This window comes from Limanda limanda, chromosome 5 (assembly GCF_963576545.1).
Source record: "Limanda limanda chromosome 5, fLimLim1.1, whole genome shotgun sequence".
NCBI lineage: Eukaryota > Metazoa > Chordata > Actinopteri > Pleuronectiformes > Pleuronectidae > Limanda > Limanda limanda.
In genome coordinates, this window is record NC_083640.1 from 18,002,583 (window position 1) to 18,027,414 (window position 24,832).

The 24,832-nt window shown below is 40.4% G+C and overlaps 1 protein-coding gene across 1 annotated transcript; it reads left to right on the forward strand.

Annotated features, from left to right (window-relative positions):
* The first annotated feature begins 631 nt into the window (after positions 1 to 631).
* On the forward strand, positions 632 to 22,660 carry rab3c (RAB3C, member RAS oncogene family). Its single transcript, XM_061071641.1, has 5 exons — positions 632 to 649; positions 2,590 to 2,814; positions 16,928 to 17,046; positions 21,922 to 22,046; positions 22,470 to 22,660. The coding sequence occupies exons 1-5, from the start codon at positions 632 to 634 to the stop codon at positions 22,658 to 22,660; spliced, it is 678 nt and encodes a 225-aa protein (XP_060927624.1).
* The last annotated feature ends 2,172 nt before the right edge of the window (positions 22,661 to 24,832 follow it).

Genomic DNA, 24,832 nt, shown 5'->3' on the forward strand with positions numbered 1-24,832 from the left:
ACACACACACACACACACACACACACACACACACACACACACACACACACGTCAAAGGGCAGGTATACACACGCTATATCAAATGTCTGCCAGATCCTTTACATCTACCTCAAGATTATGTAACAGCCTCGATGTAATTGTGTCTCTGGACTGGTCTATTAGTAGCAACGTTGCCCTCAGGGGCCAGATAGGAAATTTGAATTACACCGAGTAAAAATGATTAAATGCTGATCCTCATTTCCTTATTGCAGTTTCCCTAAAATAAGGGTTGATGAGATTGCAGTTGCAAATATGTCTTTTTTTGTCCTACTTCCTCATCCTGCTCCCATTGAAAGGCCCATAATAATAACAACAATACTAACGACAACAACAATGAATAATAATAATAATTGGCACTCAGGCCTGTGTTTACTCAGCCGCCTGTGAAGCGGAGCTGACTGCAGCCTGCAGGGCGGGGAGGGGGACGAGAGCAGGGCCGAGCGAGTGACGCACAAGGAGAGGAGGCCATTATATCTGCTTCCTGAAAAGAAGAGCAAAAAAAAATAATAGTTCATGCTGCCCAGCTGGGAGTTCGGTTCGCCTCTGGAGTGAATAACCAACACAAGCAGGGGCCCATATTGCTGAGGATAAAATGGATTTGTATGGGAAGGTAAGATGCATGGTTGTACTAGAAAGCTATAGATGTAGGAAAAGCAGAAGGAAGACTCAGATGTGCACGGACATTATAGAGAGATTGTGCACAAGGATTTCTGCAAACATATGAATAGAATTACAGCGGTGAACATCTGGGCTGCGCTGCATGCCGAGTGATGTAGTCGACTCTGCACTTCGGATGTCGCCCTCCGCCTCTGCGGCGACACGGAGCAAAAACTACAACCCCCATATTCTCGACCCCCCCCCCCCCCCCCCCCCTATGATAACGTCAGAGACCCTCAACGTCACGCACTTCGCTCGTGCTCGTCATCTCACGCGAGCCAGCCAGCACGGCGGAGGGGACAGCTCCGTGGTGCTGAAACCGGTGCGCGCTCCGAACAGAGACACGGAGGGGGGAACATCGACTGCATCAGACATCAAGATATTCAAAAAGACCGAGTTCTGCAAACCAAAGGCATATTCAGATCAGAGCCGAGGCCTTCAAATCAGGTTTGTCACCACAATGTCCTCGGGTGTAGTTTAATGTGCAAGACTTTCCTCCAGAGATAAAAAAAAAGAGAAAGACCTCAAATGTCCTCGTTTTATATTTCCCATGCACGCGGCTGCCTTTCTCCTCCGTGTGCGGGTTTATATCAGATCGAACGGGTTGGATCGTGTTTTGTGTGGTGATGCCAGCAGTGCACTGATGTTTCGGCGGTGTCCTTGCAAACGCTGCCTCAATGGTGATTTTTTTTTTCTTCCGGAAAGCCAGCGCAGGATGTGCAGGATGGATGTCCGGCATCTTTTATAACCGCATAACCAGGCTACAGGGAGCGAGGGAGAGCTCGGCCGCACATGTTTGACATATAAGTGCAGTGGCTTTGTCAAAAAAATACAATCACCTTGGAGCTAAAGATGACTGTGCTCTTGTCATCCTGCAGATTATAGAGCACTTGTCCTCTTAGGGTCGTTGACTGCCGACAGCTTGCACGGAAATAATGCTCGGTGTGTGTGCATCGTTGGAGGGGAAATATGCAATTATATTAGCATTAGTAGCCGTTTTAATGTAGATAAAGATTTCATGTTTGATAAAAAAAAATGAATGGTGGAGTCTTTGGACTGTCAAGTGAAAACAGAAATGTCCATAGAATATATCTGAATGGGAGAGAAGAGTGAACCTTGACGTGTTTTTCTACAGTTCAATATAGATCCACTTCTACCAGCACATAAAATACTAAATCTGACCTGTATTTATGAGCTTTACGTTGCTTTTAAGGTAATAATAGTAAATTCTGTTAATGAAACTCTAGTGGGGAAAAAATAACAGTTTTAGAGAATACAAGCTCAGCTATTGTAAAAAAAATCAATACAACAGTGAGGTATAGGTACAAAGATTTCATGTCTGGTCAAATTTCATGTTCAACTCTTTAGAATGCTAAATTAAAACATCCCATACTCAGAAATGTCAAAATATTGTACAAATGTTGCACTACCTTTAATAGAAGAGTTGAGGTTGATATGTTTTTCTCCAGAACATAAAATACTAACTGACGTATTTATTGCAGTAATTTTCGTAAAAGGAATCGTGAAAAATCAAAGACGTTGGAGAAAACAAACTCAGCTTTTTTAAATCCTTGTAATCTTACACTCATCAATACCACAGCATGGAGTGCTGGTCATGCTGTGTTGCCTGACACAGCCTTCTGTCACCTCTGATCTGTGGCCTGTATAACAAGCTCTCACTGCTCTGTACACACAGCTCTTCCTCTTACCTTCACTTCCTGGCCTGTGTTCGTATAGACTAGAATGTTATCTTATTGAGAACTGATTAGACTAAAGTCTCACGTGAAGGTTCGTATTTTGTCTTGTGCGTAACAGTTTTTAAAAGCTTCCTATTAATGCTCAAGGTGAAGCTCTTGATGTATTCTTTTCAGCGTCTCTTGTTTTGTTTTGCAGATGGCTGCCACTCAGGATGGGAAAGGGAAGGGGGAGGGAGGGGACCAAAACTTTGACTACATGTTCAAGCTGCTGATCATCGGCAACAGCAGCGTGGGCAAAACGTCTTTCCTCTTCCGCTACGCCGACGATGCTTTCACCTCGGCTTTCGTCAGCACGGTGGGCATCGACTTCAAAGTGAAGACCGTGTACAAGAACGACAAGAGGATCAAACTGCAGATCTGGGTAAGTGATATACACATCCAAGCATTGAAGATTTAGAAGCGAGCCACAAAATGTTTTGATCTCAGAACAAACAAGTAGAATACAGCATGAAAGATTAGTTTATTCTGCTAATCATGTATTCCTTAGCCGATCAACACCAGATAATAACTTACTTTCCTCCTATAAATCCAGCTATTTAGGAGGCTAAACTAGGATTAGCATATGACCGAATGAAGGTAATTTTATGGAAGAAAGAAAACGCGTTTGTAGATGAGGTGTATTCTGGTCAGCCGAGAGGTTGATGTGGTTGTTGTAGAAGTTGATGATGAAGGAAAAGGACCGCGGACCCAATACTTACAAGTATATTGATATTTATTACACAAAGTAGTACAGGTCAGGACGAGCTCCAGAGACTCGGAGAAATCACACAGCCAAATGGTGAAGTCTGACAGGCCATGGTCAAACACACATTATATAGAGAGGTTAGTTCCACCCACGACTTTGGGTAACATGTCATCTCACCTAAGGCCTCCTAATAAGGACGTGTTTAGTACATGAAGATGAGAATACACTGGTCAAAGATTGTCCCTTCACCTCTAACCATTTGCTGGACAGAGGTTATTCCCTAGGTCAAAGGTCCTTCCAAAGAAGGAAATACCTACTTAAATAAACAACTGAAAGACTCTCGGAGACTGTCTGAGTCACCAAAATAAGCATCATATATATCAGCCTGTCATTCTATTTAAACACATACTAAAGTTGCTTACTCTAGTGAGTACACGACATAACCCCCCTTCGAGACTAAATAGAGTCTCGACATAATCAAAAGAATAAAACAGATAGGTGTATTATCATGACAAAAATAACAATCCGTCTACAGCATGATTTTAGCAACATAGCAACAGTTATAAAGTTTAGGAGTGAGAAACGAAAAACCTGTCTGGCAGCTATCTTTCTTGAAATATCCATCAAACAATTTAGACAGGAAAATTCTCTCACGGCCCCTCTGCCTAGGCGACCATACATAGTACTCCTACACCACTGAAATGAGTAAGTTTAGCAAATTGTGTAAGGAAATTACTTTAAGCAAATACATATGGAACTCTCAGCAAATAATAACAAAATAATGTCCAAGGTCAGGCTGGTCGTCCCATCGAACCATTCCAATGGACCTTTTCCTACCTAGCCCCACTGTCCCTAAACATCAAGAAAATAAAGAAAACATCTGAGGTCCCAGTATATTTAGCCAATAACAGAAAACATCATTTTTCCCAGTAATTAACATACAAAGAATATAATTCACTTTTAATATTACTCATGTATGACACAGCAGTTTCTCAGCAGCATTGACTCTCTGTTGTAGTATCGATGACGTCTTGAATACGGATATTGCATCTTTGTCCAGAGTCCTTCAGTCCATTCGTATTGTTCATGTTTGAAGTGTTTTGAGTCCTTTCAACACATCGGAGTCCCTGAACAATTCACCCTCATAGTGATCGTCCCACAATATGTTCTAGAATGAAAGAAAAGAAAACCAGTATCTTTTGCATACAAAACAGATTAAAACATCAATACAGATTAACATTCTATAAGTAAATGAGAAATTATAAGTCACATTTTCCATTTCCCCCCTGGAAACACATCACTAATGTAATAAGAAACTATGAAATAACTAAGCATTTGCAGATCATCCAGCGTTTTCCAACAGGCCAAACGCATCTCCTATAAGCTTCTTTTAATGCCTGGTCGTAAATAGCACTGACATAGACATGCGAAGTGTAACCTTCTCTGATTCAAACAGAAACCAATATTGTCTATCTTTCTCAATTTGAATGCTAAAAAATGCATTTACCAGATCAACATAAGATAATCATTGCTAAAGGATTGTTTAAAGATTTGGAACAGACAAAGCAAATTGTTGTACTGCGGCGTTGACAACTTAGCTGGCTCCAAAAATCTGTATTAAGACTTCCGATCCAAAATACTAAAGAACCTTCAGTCTCTGTTGTCATCAATGATTGGTGAAGAATTTTGTTTGCACTTCCACCAGACCGCCGTCTGGCACACTTTATTGTACACTCCAATCTACACAAAGCATCTCTTCCCAAAAGTGCAATAGGTTTATGTTCTGATACCAATATGGGTATTTTAATTTTCAGAGTTTTGTAGCAGAGCTCAATTGGTTCTGTAAGAGGAATCAGCTGTTTTTTTCCCTAAAACCCGATTGTCGGAATCCATTGACCAGACATGGGGAGATGTATAGCATGACACCCCCCTTTCGAGTCTTCAGGGCACCTCTAGAATCCTGGTTCCGGGCCCCTGTAAGGGTTCACCGGTCCCCTGGGTGGCCCTGATTGGCCCCTGAATCCTCCTCTGAAGTGTCCTATGAAATTTCCTCTGACATTTCCTCGGAAACTTCCTCTGAAATTTCCTCTTAACCTGTTGCACTCACGGGCAAAATGACCTAATTGTCCACAATTAAAACATTCTTCTAAACGTTTTTGAAAATTAGGATTAAACCTTCCTCTCCAGGTCTGCGCTTGGTCATATGCTGACTCTTGGTAGGAGATGACAGGAACCTGAACCTGGTTCAGCTGTGATTGTAGTATTGATTGATCTAGCGGAACCTGATTCTGTATAACCAGAGCTTGCTTCTTAATTTTCTTATTGTCCACCAGTTGTATTTGATTGAGTTTTCTAAGGGCCTCTTGGTCCTGTTCTTTTTGATCTTGTTCCTTCTTCCTATACAGCATCACCTGATGGGCTATTTGATCTGTATAAACACCTTTTTCCATGCTTCCAAGACCAACCACCTCTGCCAGTTTGCTCCTTACTGGCAGAGGCAGTCCTTTCTGTATTTTGGCTCTCAAAATTGACTGCTCCATTTGATTCAAATCCGGGTCATTTCCTGTGACATTTCTCCACACTCTATGAGCTCTTGACACATAGGCCCTCGGGTTTTCTTCCTGTTCCAGTGGTTCAATAAGAATGTTATCAGGATGTAAATTTGTCGGAAACGTCTCTTTCAGCGCTCTATACACTCGACCTCTGTTTGCAGAAAACAGTTCTGAGTCATTTACAGCAGTTCCCACATATCGATTAAGTCTAGCTTTCAGTAGAATTTCTCCCATAGCGTGAACTCCAAGGAGATTAGCCAAGATTTTCTTAATATCTCCCATGGCAAGTTGCTCTCCAACCATAATCTCTTCCAACTTTGAAATCCAAGAATGTGCTCCATCCTGAAGAGTAGGTAACTTTTCAATTATGCTTGACATATCTGTAGTCTGCCAAGGCTTGTACTCCAAATTCTGCCCTTTGACAACCACAGGAAACATCTTCTTGAGTGTCAACTGTTTTCCTGATTGCAAAGAATTTTTCAAACCTGATAATTGTGAACGTTCTTTCTGCAACTCTTCTACCTGGTTCTTTAGTGTTATTTGTCTTTCTCTTTGTCTTGTATTTTCTAAGTTCCTCTCTTTCTTATCGTTTGCAGCTTTGATCAGTTTCTGTCCCTCATTTTCAAACAACTGGAGAATGCCGAGCTCCACTTGCTTCTTTTCTCTGCGTTTCTGTCCCTTTTTTCCCTCCTTTTGTCCTACCTTGTATGTGAACACAAGTAATTTAATTATTTTAATTACATCTGGGTTGAAAGTCCCCTCTACCGGCCATGGTTGGTCAATTTCAGGCCAGCGTTTCTGCCACTTTTCAGATATTTTTGCAATGTTGATGTCTTTAATTAAAGGATTATTTTTCTGTACTACCTCAACAGGAGTAAGTACTTTTGGACTTTTAGTTTCCTTTTTCTCCATAGTAGCAGCTTCCCTGTGTTCCATTATTGTAAATTTAAAAATGTAATTGTTAAGATTTAAAAGCTTCTTAAAGCTATTTAGATTACTCCTCCCCCCTTTGTTGTTTTTCAATCAATAAATCAACAAATCAACCAACAAATCCATTTGCTCATGTAGCAAAACCACTTATTCACCACAGCCAAATAAAAATGAAATTGACTTCCCAACTCTAAATGAATCAAAAGCTCATCAATGTAATATCACAACTCAAAATCCGCTTACAATGTTTGACAAAAAGATCACGTGCTCCCACAAGTGACTGACTGTCACCAAATGTGCTTCAACACAGCTCAGATCAGAATAAAACACGCACAAAAGATGAAACTCACATCTGGAACTCTAAGCTGAGTTTAGACCAAACAATCCTATTCCATTAATTAATTAAATGCATAGACTGGTCAGTCTGTTGTCAATCCTAATATTTTATTTTTCGTTTTGAGTAGCTAAAGCATTTAGTATTGCCTGTGTATGTAAACAGATGAATGTGCTCTATTAATATTCTTATAATAGCTTACAAATGAAAGCCGGTTAAAATGTGTATCAGCAATAATAACTATAAGTGAGATCACATACAAATATGTAAATGCAGTTTTTGCTAAAGAGTTTGTGTATCAACTGTACTCCCCTTGATCAGACTGGAGACAGGAACTGCCCATGCAGACCTCAGCAAGTCTCAGGTCGTGTTGCACCAGCCAGTTGCCTTCTAGTCTGCTCACCTCAATTCCCACTCATCATAAGGGAAAAGAAACACACAATGATTTAGTATCTTATGAAACCATCAGGTCCTTTTAACAACATCATAGATGATTCAAAATGATTATCAGTCTTAGTGTCGTATTAGGTCCTTCACATTCAGTGCATATTAGGACTATTCAGATCAGTTCCATTGTCCAAATCTTATATTTGTTATTGTGTAAAGAATTTCTTAATTTTAAGCATTAGTTACCATAAGTCTTCAATCAATCTCCAAAACGCTATCGTAAGGAGCAAAATAGGAAACTTAGTAATGTAAACATCATCAAAATAGTTTTTTCAAGATAGAGCAAGCAATAAAAAGGATCCAACAGCTTTCAGGTCATACACAGCTCAGACCACCAAAACAGTCAAGGTCATAAACCATTTGGACAGTTTGTATATGTATGTAGATACAGATCAAGAAATCTACCCCTCATCTACGACATAAGTCTCAACCATACTCAGTTAATTTTTCTATACATCATGTCATATGTAGTAAAGATGCATCAACCATAATACTGTAGGAGGAAACAAACTGCTGTTGTTGTGGACACAGTTATGAGCCTTTGTAAACCAATGCTGTAAAAATTTCAGTTAACATCCTTTCTAAACCTGAATCATCCCATGCGTTAACTTTTATTATCAGAGAAAGTCTGATACAGAAAGTGGCTGAGCGAGTCGCTGTTTTTTGCTGCTGAACTCGCTCTGGGCGTTATTAAAAGTGTGTGCCTCACACTTGCACACATTATCTGCCAGTACTCAGGTCAATAGAGGTTTTTTTTTTCCTTTAAACACCAGTTGTAATTGCATACAACGCATCATCAATGTATACTTTGGTTTATTATAATAATATCTTTAAAGTTCTCAATAATTAATTATTTATTCACGGCTGTATTAAAAACTCAACAGTCCTTTTGTAAAGCAATTTAACTGTTTGATCCTTTGTCTGTGCACCGCACAGGTGTCATTCCCAGTGAGGAAAAACAGATATGTTATTCTTATTTATATCAGCCCTTAATGTAGCTCTATAACACTCCTGATACCAGCACATTTTTATTGTCTAGTCAATGCAAACAATTTCCATTATTTAAAGTCCAAAAATGTCAAATTAAACCCAATTTGCTCCCAAAGTGAAACCTGTAACTAAGTATTGTTGAAGTTAATGTTTAATGAAAACCAAATGAAATAAAGAGTTTAAGCGGTATAAGATTTTCACAGAACTACAGCCATATCCAATCTAGCTGATTTAAACAAACAATTTTGTTTCCTAATACTGTCTGCACAGTCTCGCTTTACCATAAAGAAACAAACAAACAAATTATCATTTTTAGCTTAAACTATTAAAAGAATTGTTTTCTTAAATTATTGTGACTTTTTCCTTTGTCTCACAGAAGGGTGTAATTATAGAGGTGAGATCTTGAAAACCTTTCTTATGTCACTGTACTAAAGTTTTAGAAGATGTACTATACTCCCCTGGCATGCACATTCCCCCTTTTCTGAACAGATGCTTTTCTCTCAGGGGAACTGAGGAGAGGCCTATATTTAGTTTTTTGTTGTCTTTCAGTGCTTCCACATACTTCCTAATTTAAACCCTGACTTCAATGGTCAAAGTTCCTTTAACATTTAAACAAATATTAAAGTTATCTGATTATTTTAAACAGCTCTCTCTCCTTTGTTATGAAAGTCTATTGAGATCTCTGTTGCAAAGCGCACAAGTGTAATTCCCATTATTCGTTAAAGGAGTTAATAAAACTCTCATGCCACACTTTATTTATTTATGTTTTATTATTATTATTACACAAGAGAGAAAAAGAGAGAGAGTTCTTTTTAAAATTTGTGAGTCTATCGTTGTGGCCCACAAGAGAATGTTATCACAGTGAAAATCCCCCCTCACATTTCTAAAACTCCCCTCCTTGCTCCAAACGGGAGTGGTGCAGAGGGATGCTCACACACGAGAGACATACAGACACACCAAAAAGGTGGGGGCTGTGGCAACAGGGAATACAGACTCATGTATTACGTCCCCTAAATAGGGCTAATTGTTTTATTTAATACAGAGAGCAAAATATCTGTACTTATAAGTTATCAAATTTTCCCGTTTGTAACCACAACATATATATATTTTTAATCTATCATAAAACCTTTTGTTAATTTAGACCAAACAGACCAGCTCCTCCTGCATTTTTACTTTTCTCACATAGCCATGTCCTCATTCATCATACACACACACCAGCACATGGAGAAAGTAGGAACCAGTGGAGGGAATGAATAGTTATATTTATTAAATCCTCTTAATGAGGCTCATCATGTAATTTCGTCTTCTTATAAGGGAGGTTCATAGTTCATAAGTCCCTTTAAAAGAGGTTCATTGTGTTATTACGAGGCTCATGTTTTATAGTCCTCTCATATATTTAATTCAATAATGTTGATTCAATTCTGGCCAGAAGACAACAAAATACACACACATCCAAATAACACTGCTAATTCAACTCACACAGCTTAAGCACAATGGTGATCACAGACTTCACACACCCACACACACAGACAGACCATCTTTTGAGAGTGGTTAATTTCTGCCACACACAAACATCTGGGAGTCGTTTCCCTGTACACAAACGCATGAACGTTCACAGCCAAAGATCTTATTCACATCACGAGCATTCTTGCTATCAGCCGTTTTTACCTTATTATCTTAATTTTTGCTGTCAGATGAGATGTAGATATTTGATGAGTGGCTTCATCAGCATTGTCCGTTACAATAACCGAGCGGGAGCATATTATCGAATGTATATTTCTTCATCTCCAGTTATTGAGATGAAAAAATTCGATGATTGGCTTCATCAGAAACTATGCGTCATCAATGTCAGAGCGGGAGCATATTATCAAATGTATATTCTACATCTCCAGTTATTAAAACTGAGACCCATTCTACGAGCTCCTTCACTGAGGGCTTGACTATTCAGATTATGCGACTGATTCCTGTGATAATTTCTTTACTCTTATCTTCCTCTTATTACTCTGGTCCTTATCACGTTACGCCTTAGCTTAACTGTAATGCAGTGATTAAGACACACATGACTTACTGTCAAGAAGTTGAGGTACCATTTTCTTAATCTTGCACAATGTCATTTAATCACCTTATCGTTACAATAAAAACTATATTAAACCATTTCATGTACCTTTAGTACTGTTCTTCACCTTAATATCTGTTCTCCCCCTTTTTGCGTCATACATCACGCAAACAAAAATCAAATTTAGCACGGAGCTTTACTACACATCAAACAACACAACAAACCCCCACACACAGGTCGTTTATCGGTGTGTATAGACACAGACACACATACAACAGCCCCAATGAACGAACCAGCGTCCAAACAAAATGAGAGATCCTCACCGTGTTGAAGCTGTTGAAGTGTAGTAGAACACAAATCGTCTCAGTTTCGTGGCGCCAAAGTCTGAGGTGTATTCTGGTCAGCCGAGAGGTTGATGTGGTTGTTGTAGAAGTTGATGATGAAGGAAAAGGACCGCGGACCCAATACTTACAAGTATATTGATATTTATTACACAAAGTAGTACAGGTCAGGACGAGCTCCAGAGACTCGGAGAAATCACACAGCCAAATGGTGAAGTCTGACAGGCCATGGTCAAACACACATTATATAGAGAGGTTAGTTCCACCCACGACTTTGGGTAACATGTCATCTCACCTAAGGCCTCCTAATAAGGACGTGTTTAGTACATGAAGATGAGAATACACTGGTCAAAGATTGTCCCTTCACCTCTAACCATTTGCTGGACAGAGGTTATTCCCTAGGTCAAAGGTCCTTCCAAAGAAGGAAATACCTACTTAAATAAACAACTGAAAGACTCTCGGAGACTGTCTGAGTCACCAAAATAAGCATCATATATATCAGCCTGTCATTCTATTTAAACACATACTAAAGTTGCTTACTCTAGTGAGTACACGACATAGACAAAGCTGCAGCGTTACGTTTTCCTTCCACAGTTTATTTGCCATTCCATTCATGCACAAATTTCCATCTAATCCATTTCAATCCTGGACATTTGCATGTTGTAACACAGTTCATGTCTGGGAGAAATCAGCTTTCTGTTGTCCTCCAAGGTCTCCTGGAGGACTTGCCATGCTCTACAAGGGGGAAGGGGCTCTTCAGAGACGCCCTGCCCCCTTGTTACTCCTGGGCCTTTCATCTCTGGTGTTCCCGCAGAGAGACTCCTGTCCATAAAGGGCTGTCAATCTTTTGCCCAGAGACCCACTTTCTCCTGACCTCTGCCCATGTCCTTCGATGTTGATCAATACAATTCAAGGACCGTGACAGGCTGCGACTTGATGGCGATGTGCTCTGCTGTAGAAACAAGTCTTGCACACACGGGATCACCTATGGGTTAATTCAATTTGTAGTCAGTGGTTTGGCTCTTAGGTCGGAGCATGCTTGCTTGGTATGCTTGGACACACTTCCCCTAGCATCTGTTGTTGCAGAAAAGATGTGATGGATACTTATGTCAAGGTATCTTTAGACTCTAACCTACTTCTTTCAGTATATTAGCTATGCAGGAATGAATAGATAATAATAAGAGATGTTCATGTCATTAAAAGCAATCTTTAAAGATCATTTTAGACAAAAATGGGGATTCAACTCATGAAGTATGGATGAATACGGATTCCTGGAATTATTTGATAGACGAGTGTTTGAATCTCAATTAGCAACAAAAGTAAATTCAGTGATTTGTTCCTCAGTCTTAGAAAAGCATGTGGCACCTCAGCTTGCATGCCTAATTCATAGAAGAAAGCTCCAGGAAAGGCTCCATTGTGTTTTCGAGGTTTAACACTCAACGATGGAAGGACGGAGACAGATGGAAGTCTTAACATTACTGACAAAGACTAGTAAGTGTTAGTTTGGCAGGCGGTGGGGAGGAACAAAGAAGCAACACCTTCCTCCCAACGTGTGGGAAAGTGAAGAACGTCTAAGGCTGTTTAATTAGGAGTTCATCTGAGCTGTTGAGGCAGATTGCCTCATAATATCTCTGAGATACTGAGGATTTCTTTCTTTCCTTCTCCTCGTCAGTCTCCACTGTAATACACCAAATGCCATTTATACTTAGAAGCTTTGGCTCTCTTGTCATTGTAGTTGTCTCTTGCCGCAATGGGCCGTCCCCAGATATTTGGTTGTTTGCTAATCACACAAAAAAAGATAAAGAAGAAGGGCCAGTGGGATTTGAAAACTGAGTTTGAGCAGTCAAATGACTGGCTAATCGGGATAATGTGTTTTCATCATTAGCAAAGACAAGCATATTCAGAGGTAAAAAAGGATTGGCCTTGCCTCTAGTTAATTGGCCTGTCTTTTCTAATTGGGCTCAGGCAGAACTGGGTCTACACTAAGTGGCCATTTAAGGTGATGGCTGTTGGTTCATGTCACTGTTGCTGTCGCACCATTTATCTCCTGAGAGATAAAAGTGTCCTAATGCATCATAGACGTGTCCCTGTTGTCATATAAGGCTGAAGCAAGTGAGACACAGTGCAGCCAGTCTCCGGCTTGTGCAATAAAACGAAACTCACTTTACTGAACGAAGAAGTGTTCTGTCAAGTGTCAGCCCTCACTCACGGCCCCTACCCTCGAGGTAGTCAGCTTCTTGCATCGATTTCTGCTCAGCAGCGGACTACAAGCGAAGCTTTTCAAGCAGCTCCAATTCTCAGGACTCAGCAGATTGTTTTTCTTTTCTGTCCCACTGTCTTTTTTAATGGAGAACAAGCAAAGATATTCACTAAAATAGCCTGGAAATGCAGAGGTCAGGGTCAAGCGCACAGCTCAGGATCGATAAGCCACTAAAACCGCCAAGACTTAGAATTCAGACTGGAAGACAAGGCTCGGGTGCTAGGTTCCATTACATCAGGACATGGTACATCCACAGATTTGGGTAAAAGCACAAAATATGCCATTTATAAAACACTCACCAGCTGCTGTCATAAAAAAATGCACACATTTGCTTGGTTGTGAGAATATGTTGTGAACAGTTTCCACCTAGTTACTACTTAGAAACCCCAGAGACATTCACACAGTGTCTTCTGTTTCTTTAGATTACAGTGGAAGCCAAGTCACCCAGTCGATATTCTTTAAGCTATAGGATTGTGTAATATGGTTAAAAACTATATCTAAAGGTTTCTTACCAGCTCTTTAGCTTCAGATGAAACTGGGAATCTAACCCTAGGTAGCGAATTGAAGAGGGTGCTTGTTTCCATTTGCACCATATGGGAAATATATGTTTATTCAATTAGTTAATAATAAGGCATTAACAGCTAAATCCCAGATAAGAGTAATAGATAGAGCTGTGATATTAATGAAACATTTCTAGTAAGTTATTTAAACAATGTACATTTATCAGTTTTTGAGATATGACCATTCCTCCTCCTCCTCACTCGGTGGTACCAGTGTGCATTATCAACACAATTTTAACCCAAAGGAATGAAACGTGACGATGTCATCACAAGCAGAACCATAGAGACTTTAGCTAGCATAGTTTTTACTTTGCAAAAATAAATAAAGAGGTTTAACGCCACCTGGTGTCTTTGTGCCCTGTGATAGAGGCCTGTAGCGGCCTATATATACACACACACCATAATATTGTGTATCATGTATTTTAATCTGATAGTGAACTGACAACAGGTTAGAGCGAGCTGTGGCGTGTGTGTGTGTGTGTGTGTGTCTGTGTGGTGGCTTGGCAGGCTATGAGCTCTGTGTGGAGTGAAGGTCAGAGCCGTCCTCTGGCTATAATGGGCACACTGTTGAAGCCATGTGCAGAATGACACAAAGCAGCAGAACCATTGCGGCAGATAACAATCCAGTGCTGCCTGTCGGGCTTGTGTTGAACAAGACTAAAGCAGGGCTGTGAACAAAAAGCTTAGCCCAACATTAGAGCAGCATCCGTGGGCTAAATCCCTCTTCATCCATCGCTCAGCTGCATCTTTTGATTGTTTCTCTTAAACAAATGATTGAGCGGAGGAGGTACTCGTGGAGCTAAACTGATTAGTAGAACAGTGACTAATGAACTACCACATTTAAAACAAGTAATCTGGGTTTTATAACTCCTCACACCATAGGACAACTGAACTGAGTCATATTTTATTTGTAGAAACTAAAGGAAGCCACTTTCCAACCAGATTGTCGAAGTAGAGCTCATACCTTTACAAAGGCCTAAAAGTCCACGTAAATTCAAGATCCACTACAATATCACACTCATATCATTCTTTTAAATGTAGCTGATTTCTTTCATTAAGATACATGAATGACAAATAAGGGGAAATATTTAAAAAACGCAAAGCAAATGTTTTGAAGTGCTATGCTTCGAATAAAATGATCAATCAAGAAAAAAATGACGTTAGTCTCAGTTCTCTCTTCGACCGACATAGATGATGCTGGAGTTTTTTAAAAGTGAATATGCACTGATGGGTTTTCATTTTTGCTAAATCCCTGAAAGTGGTTTTGAACTGGCAGAAGTGCAGGACTGTCCAGTCTATTCTGGGACCAGTTTGCTAAAAGCCTGTTCAAGCCAACAGCAGAAGTCACATGTGTGGGTAGAAAAAAACATCAAACTAACAAATCAAGCATTTTGTTTTCAGCTGTTAGATCTTTGTGGTGTCAGTGGACAGCATGAATTATATCTGACACTCTTAAACAATTTAAACATATATAAGTTATTGAGACATATTGATCACCATGATCTCCAAACTAGAATTAATCTCCTCCTAAGTTCATGGCCTACTTTTAACAGTTCTGTTCTGCTTTTGAAGGCCACTGCCGGCTGAGTTTATGAGCTGATGGAATCATATTGATCTTGAACTTACGATGAATCTGTTGATACCAAACATGTTATGCTAGTTAACTTAGAGATAGACTCATAATCGTTCCAAAGCTCCACACCTTAATGCAAAATGTTTGCTTGCGGTAACGTTTCCTCAAAACTTCATGAACTCACCTTGATTCACGTCCTCGGGAACAAATGAGGCAGCAGCTGTCGAACTGTCAGGGGCTGTTTCTGAAACTGAGGAGCAGGTGTTTCATGACGTTGGGCTTTGCCAGGTAATATAGATAAATAGACCATATTGAAACTGTTAGTAATGCTCACCTCTCCTTTGAGAGACACCTGTTAAAGCTGTTGTCTTTCTTTCATTTCTCATTTATTTCCCCGCCTCCTGTGGTATCTCTATTTGCTTGGAGAAGACATGACAATGGCACAGGTGCTGCAGCCTCAGGCCCTGAGGCCTCACTCTGCTCACAAGCTGTGTTCAGCAGTGCCCAGGTGGACCAAACCATTGTCCGTCTTTTGTAGGGGAGGTGAAAGGGAACACAGAGAGCCTCCATTTTGGAAAGGGTCGATTTCTCAACTGATTGACCCAGTTAGTTTTATTTCACATGATATAGTAATTTTCTGAGATATCAAAATACTTGCAAACAAAACAGTATTTAATATTTAAATTTTTTATTATTTATTCTGAAGGTCCCATTGAGATATCAAGGAAAAGTAGAAATAAAAACAAATAGAAGAATAACAGGGGACATACAGGAGTCAACGGCAAAAAACTGATTACTGAGAATACAAAGCAAATTTGAAAAGTGATGACATCGTTCAATAAAAAATTATTTGAAAGATTTTAAAACATGCAAAAAGAAGGTAACAAGTCCCATTTGGTCCAGGTTTGTTAGGGGCCCTCCACCATTAGGGGCCCTCGGTAGTCAGTCCCACCTTTCTTCCCACTATGATGCCCCTGCAGACAAGTCTGGAGTTTACAAAGATCTGAAACAACAGCACAGTAAAAACAGTACAAACAGAATGCATATCAGTGGGATTTATTATTATGTGTCTTATCATAAAATTGCAGTAATACACAACAATTACAGGAAGGTTTATAGAAAACCTGCAGGTTAGAGATCAAACAAACTGATGCATTTTCTCCTCCACATTAAAACCCACTCGCTATAGAAAAGCTTCCTGTCTGTGCCGGGACCCATTAGCATTTTCATTGACATCTTGCAGCGCTGCAGTGGGCACTTGTTTCCACGGTGATCTGCACGTGTTTGCAATGTACCACTCCTCCAGCGCTGTGTAATCACCCGCTTGTTTCGCCTTTCAGTGATTTGCTCAGCCTTATCATGAACAGTGAGCAGATTCCTAGTGTTTACACCGTTTGACTTCTATTTTTAGACCTTCTCCTATAAGGCGCACGTCATCAAAGCTACTGATCTCTGAATGCTGCAGCCCAGAGCCGAGTGGAGGAGAGAATCTATCACATCAGCCAAAACTGAACTGCTGGTTTTGGCACCTTATCAATGCGAAGCCAGAGAGGCAATTAGCATAATGATTATTTTCACATCACGAACACAGTAAATGAAGCCACGAGGAAATGAAGAAATCCAAAATCAACCCTTATTCATTTACCGTTAAAGTGCAGAGTTGTGTTGATGCTGCTCAGCATGATAGTGCACATATCAGTCAGCTGGCTAACAAGTAATGCTGTATCATGTTCTCTGTTTGTGCAGGACACAGCAGGCCAGGAGCGATACAGGACCATCACCACCGCCTACTACCGCGGGGCCATGGGCTTCATTCTCATGTACGACATCACCAATGAAGAGTCGTTCGGTTGCGTGCAGGACTGGTGAGTCATCTTGTTCTGTTTCTGACGATTTTGCATGAAGGGTCCTGTTTGGGTTATCCTGTTATGAGCTCCAGATCCTGTCCAGAGAACTTCCTGTTCGTCTCCATAATGCTTCAGTCATTTGATGTCCTGCCCGCTTGATGTTTAACATTTTGAACAGCTTCCCGTCCCAATATAATCCCAACAGACACAGAGTCTCTCTCTGTGTTTGCGGTTGTGACCAGGAACAGGTTTGCAGGAACTGTCAACATATACAGTGGATATTTATTACCGCAATAAGTGCAGAGATAAACAAAAAAATATGTGTAATTAAGAAATATGAATATTTGAAGTGCAAGTGCATAAACGATCCAAGAGGTAGGGGAGTCCAGTGTCCAGGGGCAGAGAGTCCGGTAAGGGAGAGGGGGGAGGAGGGGGATATCCGGAGAGCAGGGTGGCTGATTGAGTTGGCTGAGGGAAGCAGGTATAAGCCGGTGATCCTGCGGCAAGAGGAGGAGAAGATTGAGTTGGTGAGGAGAAGGCAGGAATACAAAAATCACACCAAAAGAAATTCTGAACAGGACTGGTATAGTTCAGCCACAAGGTGAGAAGACGTTCCGGCAAGGAGGTGAAGATCAAGGCTTTATGTAGCAGGAGGCAGTGGCCTACTTAACCCATCGCTTAAAGGGACTCTTACCTTTGTTGCATTTGAGAATTACAGCACATTCAAATCATCCCGCCTTCCTCCAATGCCCCACCCCCTCGTTCCCATCCGCGGTGTTTTTTTGAAGAAACTTTATTTACAAGCAGACTTACAAGCTACTGCCTCCGCGCACGCACGTGAGTTTTTGTTTACCAAAGCAATGGATTCGGTAAGTTATATACATTTACATTCACATGCCTTGATGACGCGGGCCCGAATGCGCCACAAGAAGCAGACGGAAAACCTGCATGTCCATGCAGCAAACAGACAGGTCTGTCGGCCAATAAGGTTCTTCGGTCCGAAGAATTTTATTGGTTGAAGTTTTCACTAAATATTATGAGAGTGAAATAATTGTTTGTTTTTACTCCTGGTGGGTCTGTCTTGCATTTTAGAGTGTCATTACCTTATTAATACCAATTTAACCTTATCCAAAAAAAGTGTAAAAATGCAACAAAGGTAAGAGTCCCTTTAAGTAAAAGTACATATAAATTGTCAAAAGACATCTCAATTAAAAGTATAAACTTTTCTACTCGAGTGAAAGTAAGCTCTTGCTTTGAAAAAAAGGCTAAAAGTATTAAAAGTAAAAGCACGTGCCGAGTGTAGCCTCTTCCCTAATGCAACAATCTACTAATTCAGTAAGTCTACCTGCTGTATGTTTTCTTGTAATCGCACAGACTCTAGCACATTAAAAAGCAGTGCTGCAGATGATGCTACTAAAGACACATTGTTATATTAATTAATGGCTGAGTCTGGAACTCCATCTTAGGTGTTGCTCAATGAGCTGCTGCAGGAGGCGGGGTCTAATGTTACCTGCCAGCTCTGATTGGATCAATGGACCATTTCTCCTCGTTATTGATTACTTTTAAAAATATATAAAAACAAATGTTAAAATGAACCTGAAAAGTAAATGAAAAAAAAAGTACAGTTATGAAGTAAATGTACTTTGTTACATCCCACCAATGGTAGGAGGTGAGACGTTGGTTTCCGGTGATTGGTGGAGGAGCAGGAAGTGATGGTGAAGCCCGGACAGCAGCTAAGACTGAGGAGAGTTCAAACTGAGCAGGGACAAGCAAAAACATGGCACATACCAAGCAAGCATCAGTGGACCAGAACAATAGGCCACATGACATAATCCCAACAGACTGTCTCTAATATCTGTTTGACAGACTTGTTACGTAGTGTGTTTGTGTGTGAATCTATTGCAGACGTGGGGTGGGGGCTAGGTTGAACTTGCCAAGGTCATGGCTGTGGTCCATTGAGTCACCCCAGCGTCTGTGGGCTGAACAATGACCCTGAGCCCGAGTCCAACTGTTCGGTGCATTATGATGATGCATTCGTGTCTAAACATGGTTTAGTAGGTGGCGCCCGATCAGCTGCGAAAACTGGGTTTCTGGGTTCGATCTCTCACCGTAAGAATCAAATTTTATTGCAGAAACGCAGTCCTACCATAAAAGATCTTACACCAGGACTCTGCACAGGACATGTGGTGAAAATCTGCCATTTCCCATTTTTATTTACACCCTGCCACCACCCTGCAGTAATCCCCCCCCTGCTGCAGAGAGATTATCGAAGCACCGAATGAGAGAGTGAAAGATTTCTGAATCATCATCTGCAAACTACAGGGAAATAATGCTATGACTCATCCAGGCTCAATGGGGAAAGTGGTATTTTTTCTCCACCTGCATGTCACTGAGTTTGCTCCCGATTGTCGGACAGTGGCAGAGGCGATTAAGGCCAGTGTCTGCTCAGCCTCCGTCACTTTGCTTAGCAGCATTTGACAGCTGCTGAAACAAGCCCCTGACACGGCCGGAGCTGCATATACACACACTGAGCACACACTTAAAGCCCTGTATTCTGAAATAAGGAATGCAATGTTTAACTCGATACCGGTACAGGGATCCTGCAAAAAAAAGGTTTTGTGCAACAAAGCAGTGCAGCAGACCAGAGAGCAGATAGAGTGAAGATCATTCGCACGATAGAGGACGAATCACCGTTCACACTGAAGACATTAGGGGTAAAAATAGCCATCAGTTAATATAGATGAATTTTATTTTAAGGCTCAGCTTAACATGAAACCAGACGTGTACCCATGTCTCAGTTTTGCATTTCGCTCATAATTAATTTACCTAACACGTCTTCATGTGATAAAATCTTAATTATTTCATTAATCTAGTCTTTTGCCTTGAGACATTTTTCAAGTTTTGAATCTTGAAACACTGAATTTACTCTCTGTTGTATTTTTTGGGGATGAATTGTGTTGAAATCCTTGACATTAGCAGCCTTATTTGTAATGAAATTAATTTATAAGTGAGGAAAACGGTGCTTTCTGGTGAAAGGAGGTTGCTGCCAGACACAGCTAATATAATATAAGATCCATTTGACACTTTAATGGAATACTGCCGTCTGTGAGGGGGATGTTCATTAATGGAGCCAAGTGTGTCACTGGCGGCAACAATCCTGGAGAGTTACCTGTGAGCATTTCAACACAACTCATAAATCGATGGGGAGTCTCGTCTTTTTACCCTTCATATAAACCTAAATCCTTCTTTTTGTGTTTTTTTTTTTGCCACAGGCTTTAAATCCACTTTTCTTTCCATTGTTCCTTGTGACAAGGTTGGAGCAAAAAAAAAAAACGGTTTCCATGGCATCGGCTCCTTCCTCGTCTGTGGCTGGATTAGGCTTGTGACGTGCTCATTTCCTGCCTGTGACAGAGTCGAGACGGGGAAATATGATAACGCTGGCATTTAAAGGGGGAAACAAATCTATCAAATAATTTGCAAAAAGATTCATTTCGTTACGACAACAATGTTAAAGGATCTGCTTCTTTTTAATTCACCATCTGTCAATTTACCACTGGTAAACACAGACCCGCTACACCCTGCATGTGGAGCGTGTTGTGAGATGTGACACAAGAGGCTTCCTGTCACTTTGTATTATCTGAAGTGGGAGTCTAAATGATCCACATCTGACCTGCTACAACAAGCCAGAACTGGACAGAGAGAGGCGCGCTAACCTCATGCTGTTCTCCTTCTCCCTCTCTTTCTCTATCCCTCTCTCTCTCCCTCTCTCTCTCCCTCTCTCTCTGAGACATTGTTTCTTCCCCTCTTTCTTTCCTCCCGTTTTCAGCCCGTAGTATGTTCACTGCCCTACTTTCAAACACCACAGGAGGAAAATGTGTTCCTTAAATTCCTTCCCATATTGTGTGTGCAGACGGCAAAGTAACGTGTGAAGTGCAAACCCTATGTGCGTGTTTATCTGGCATCAGATGATTTCCAGATGAGCTAATAGTTTAATCTGGAATGTAAAGATATACCATTCAGAAATCATTGTACCCACCATGTTAGGAACCTACAACATATTTTTAATATAAATCGGTAATGATAAATGCAATACTTTACAGGAGGCTGCCAATTCAGACAAAAGCTGTTAATAAACATACTATTATCTGTCGCCTCTGCCAAGGAGGTTATGTTTTCATCCATGTCCACTTGTTTCCACCCAAGATAATGTAAAACGTACCGGATGGATCAACATGAAACATAGAAAGATGTGGTATTGGTTTAGTGCATCCATCCAGTAGCTTTTGTGTAAAGCTGCTAAATAACAGACAACATATTGAGCTGCTTGATGTTAGTGCATCAGCTATTATCAGGATTATGTTGCCCATGTCTCACTAATGATGCCAATAAGCTGTGCAGCAACAATATCTTATAATATATAGGCTAACAAGCTTCCGTCCCTTGTACAGTTTATAGAGGTCATAAAAACTAGTCTAGAAAATAGAGCTTTATAATTCAAGGGCTCTGGAGTGTGTGATAAATATAAGAGTCACATAATAGAAATACCAACCTACATCAGAGCAGTGATTTCATATTTTCAGTACACAGAGAAAGCTGACCCACTTTCCCGCCGCTGCCATCAGTGACTCAAATATTACACAATGATGAAATGACTCTGGTCCAAATGGCCGACAAACTTTACATCATGTCCTCCCATCTGCCATCTTCCATGTCTGTGTCCAAAGGCTCCCGTCCAATTAGAGGTGGCAGGAAGTTTTGTGACACTTTCAATCAAACAGGGAAGCAGTGTTAATTTGACAGTTTGTTTTGGTGTGTGTGTGTGTGTGTGTGTGTGTGTGCGTGTGTGTTGGTGTGTGTGTGTATGTGTGTGTGTGTGTTTCTGATTCCCTGCAGGTCGACGCAGATAAAAACCTACTCATGGGATAATGCACAGGTGGTGCTGGCTGGGAATAAATGTGACATGGAGGAGGAGAGAGTGGTCTCGGTTGATAACGGCAGACTGCTGGCAGAACAGCTGGGTAAGAGCAACATCCACCCCCCTGTGTGGCTTTCATATGGGACATTTTGGGGGCCTAAGGCTGAAAGGGCCTTGGATGGCTTAGTGACGTTGTAACCTTGGTTCTCTGAGTGAAGAGACTATCTCTCATACTTGTACATATAGGACATGTAAAGGAGTCTTGATATGATAGAGAACACACAAAAAAATGAAAGGGAATTAAAAGTGTCCAAGTTTTCTTGCAGAATAAGGTGATGAACAAAAACAGTTTAATGATGCAGATGAGCAACAGGCAAAAAACAGGATGAAAAAGTCCAAATAAGGGAATAAAACTCACAAAGTCACGATATCTTGTCTTAATCATATCTATCTTATAATTATTGTTGTTTTTTGGCTTCTCCTGTCTCTTCATGTTTTCACGTCACTCACTCTTTCTCCTCCCCAGGTTTCGAGTTCTTTGAGACGAGCGCCAAGGACAACGTGAACGTGAAGCAAACCTTCGAGCGTCTCGTCGACCTGATCTGCGACAAGATGTCCGAGAGCTTGGACACGGACCCGGCCAGCACCACAGGAGCGCCCACTGCCAAACTCACAGACACTGCTCCGCCCATGCAGCAGCCGGGATGTAACTGTTAGTAGCGTTCTCCGGACTGCCGCTCAAACCCAGTTTAGTAGTAGAATAAGAAAACGCTGTCGTAATATCTCTCAACTTTATCACCTTATATCAAGAGAAAAATAACCAGACAAACACACATGGCTGTTACAAAATGTGTAACACTACAGGATATCTAGAATATAGAGACACTATTGTCATTCTTTGGCTAGTTAGTACGATTATAAGCCAAGTATGTTTGATAAGGCTGGATATAGTTCATAGTCCTACTGTACAGTTAATCCAGAAAACCTTTAAAAATCTTTAAGACCTAAAATAATTATAATATGAGGGATAAAATCAATGAGTGCTTTAATAATGATTTCATTTTTATTTTTTGTACAGTATTTTCCTTTTTCCTTTTTCTAGGTTTATTTTCTCCTAAAGCTGCCAAATCAGTGATTTAGTGCACGATAGGACGTAGCGGATTTGTTTCGTGTAACGAGTGTGTGTTCTTGTGGGTGAGTGTGGGTTTGCATGAGTGTGTGTTATCGTGTCTGAGTCACAAACGAGTGGAACTTGGCCATCTTAAAAATCATCTACCTTGGATTTAAAAAAAGTGGCCTTTTAGCATCTCCAACACGGCCTCTGTAAGTCCCTCAGTTAGCCTCTTACTTTTCAGGAATTAGTCCGGTGTGTGTAACGTTGATGTAAGTACTACTCCATGTTCTGCTGTCCGTAGATGTGTGATATCTCTGGTAAGTAAAATGTGCTTAGCCTCCAAGACGACCCCTTTATAGTTTGATGCGATGAGCATGCCGCCAAAAAGTCACTCACACTGTCTGTGCTGTTTCCTCTGAAGATAAGCCTTACCCCGAATCTAACCATCCTCAGCTCCACGTGATAGCAATGATCCAGCATTTAAATAAAAATAGATCTCACACTGCACAAGACACTGCAGTGTGAGATACATAAATCAGCTCTGGCATGGAATTAACAGCCATATATTTAAAAAGCATTATTTCATTGTTCCGTCCGCACGCTAACGTTTCTTGTTTGTGCTGTTAAAGTCCCTCCTGAAAGCAAAATATCACTAAGCTGCTTAGAAACAATGATTCAGTATTAAGGCCAATTAAAGGGGAACAAATCTGAGATTTCTAGAGTAAAGTCATCTTTGGCTTCGTGTCATGTTTGATCGGGAATATGAGAAGATCCAAATGAGAAGGTGGAGCACCTTGTTAAGTTATACTTTACCTTTATATGTGGGATATTCAAAGAGATTTTATGTTTTCCCAAGAAACAAAGACACTAATCAACATTTTGGATCCAGAATGAGTGAAACAAAGACACTAATCAACATTTTGGATCCAGAATGAGTGAAACTGTCCTTGCTGATTATTTTCTAAAAGATATTTAATATATTTTTCTTTATTTTTGCAGTATTCTGAATTTTTTTCTCATAGAATCACAACTTTATCACCTAATATTACAACTTTATCTTTTCGAAATAACAGGTTATTTACCCTTTAATATGGCCTTAATACTCTGCTACAGAAAAATAGCTCTGACATACAGTAGTTTAAAATTGGAAGCTTCAATGGAGAAGATACTATTGAGATCTTAATAACTTAAGTCCATATGGTAAAACTCTATAGTTTAATTTAAAATCCAGAATGTCTTTTTAGGTCTGCAATTAAAAAGAAAATAGTGCCAAATCATGACAGTTCCTTTAGCATCATTGGTTGTTTGTTGCATAGTTGAATAAAAGCTAAAAAAAAATTGCATGAAGTCAGTCCTGACTTATCTATGTAGATTTATATAATAATAATAATAATAACATTAATAATAATAATAAGGTAGTGTATATACATCACTCTATGTTACAGATCTTAGGAGCATTGTCATAGCAAACGCTGTGAGATGCAATGGGCCAATAAGTGCAATATTTTATGAATTAAAACCCTGTACATAGTCTCTCCCGTCCGAGAGTACGACTCTGTGTGCAGGAAGTGAGTGGCTCTGAACCTGATGTACAATCTCTCCAAGAATAAAGGAGTGTGTGCTTCAGCCACTGAATGTGTGACTGTGTGTGTGTGTGACTGTGTGTGTGTGACTGTGTGTGTGTGTGACTGTGTGTGTTTGTGTGTGTGAGTGCGTGGGCGTGCGTGTGTTTGTGTGTGTGTGTGTGTGTGTGTGTGTGTGACTGTGTGTGTGTG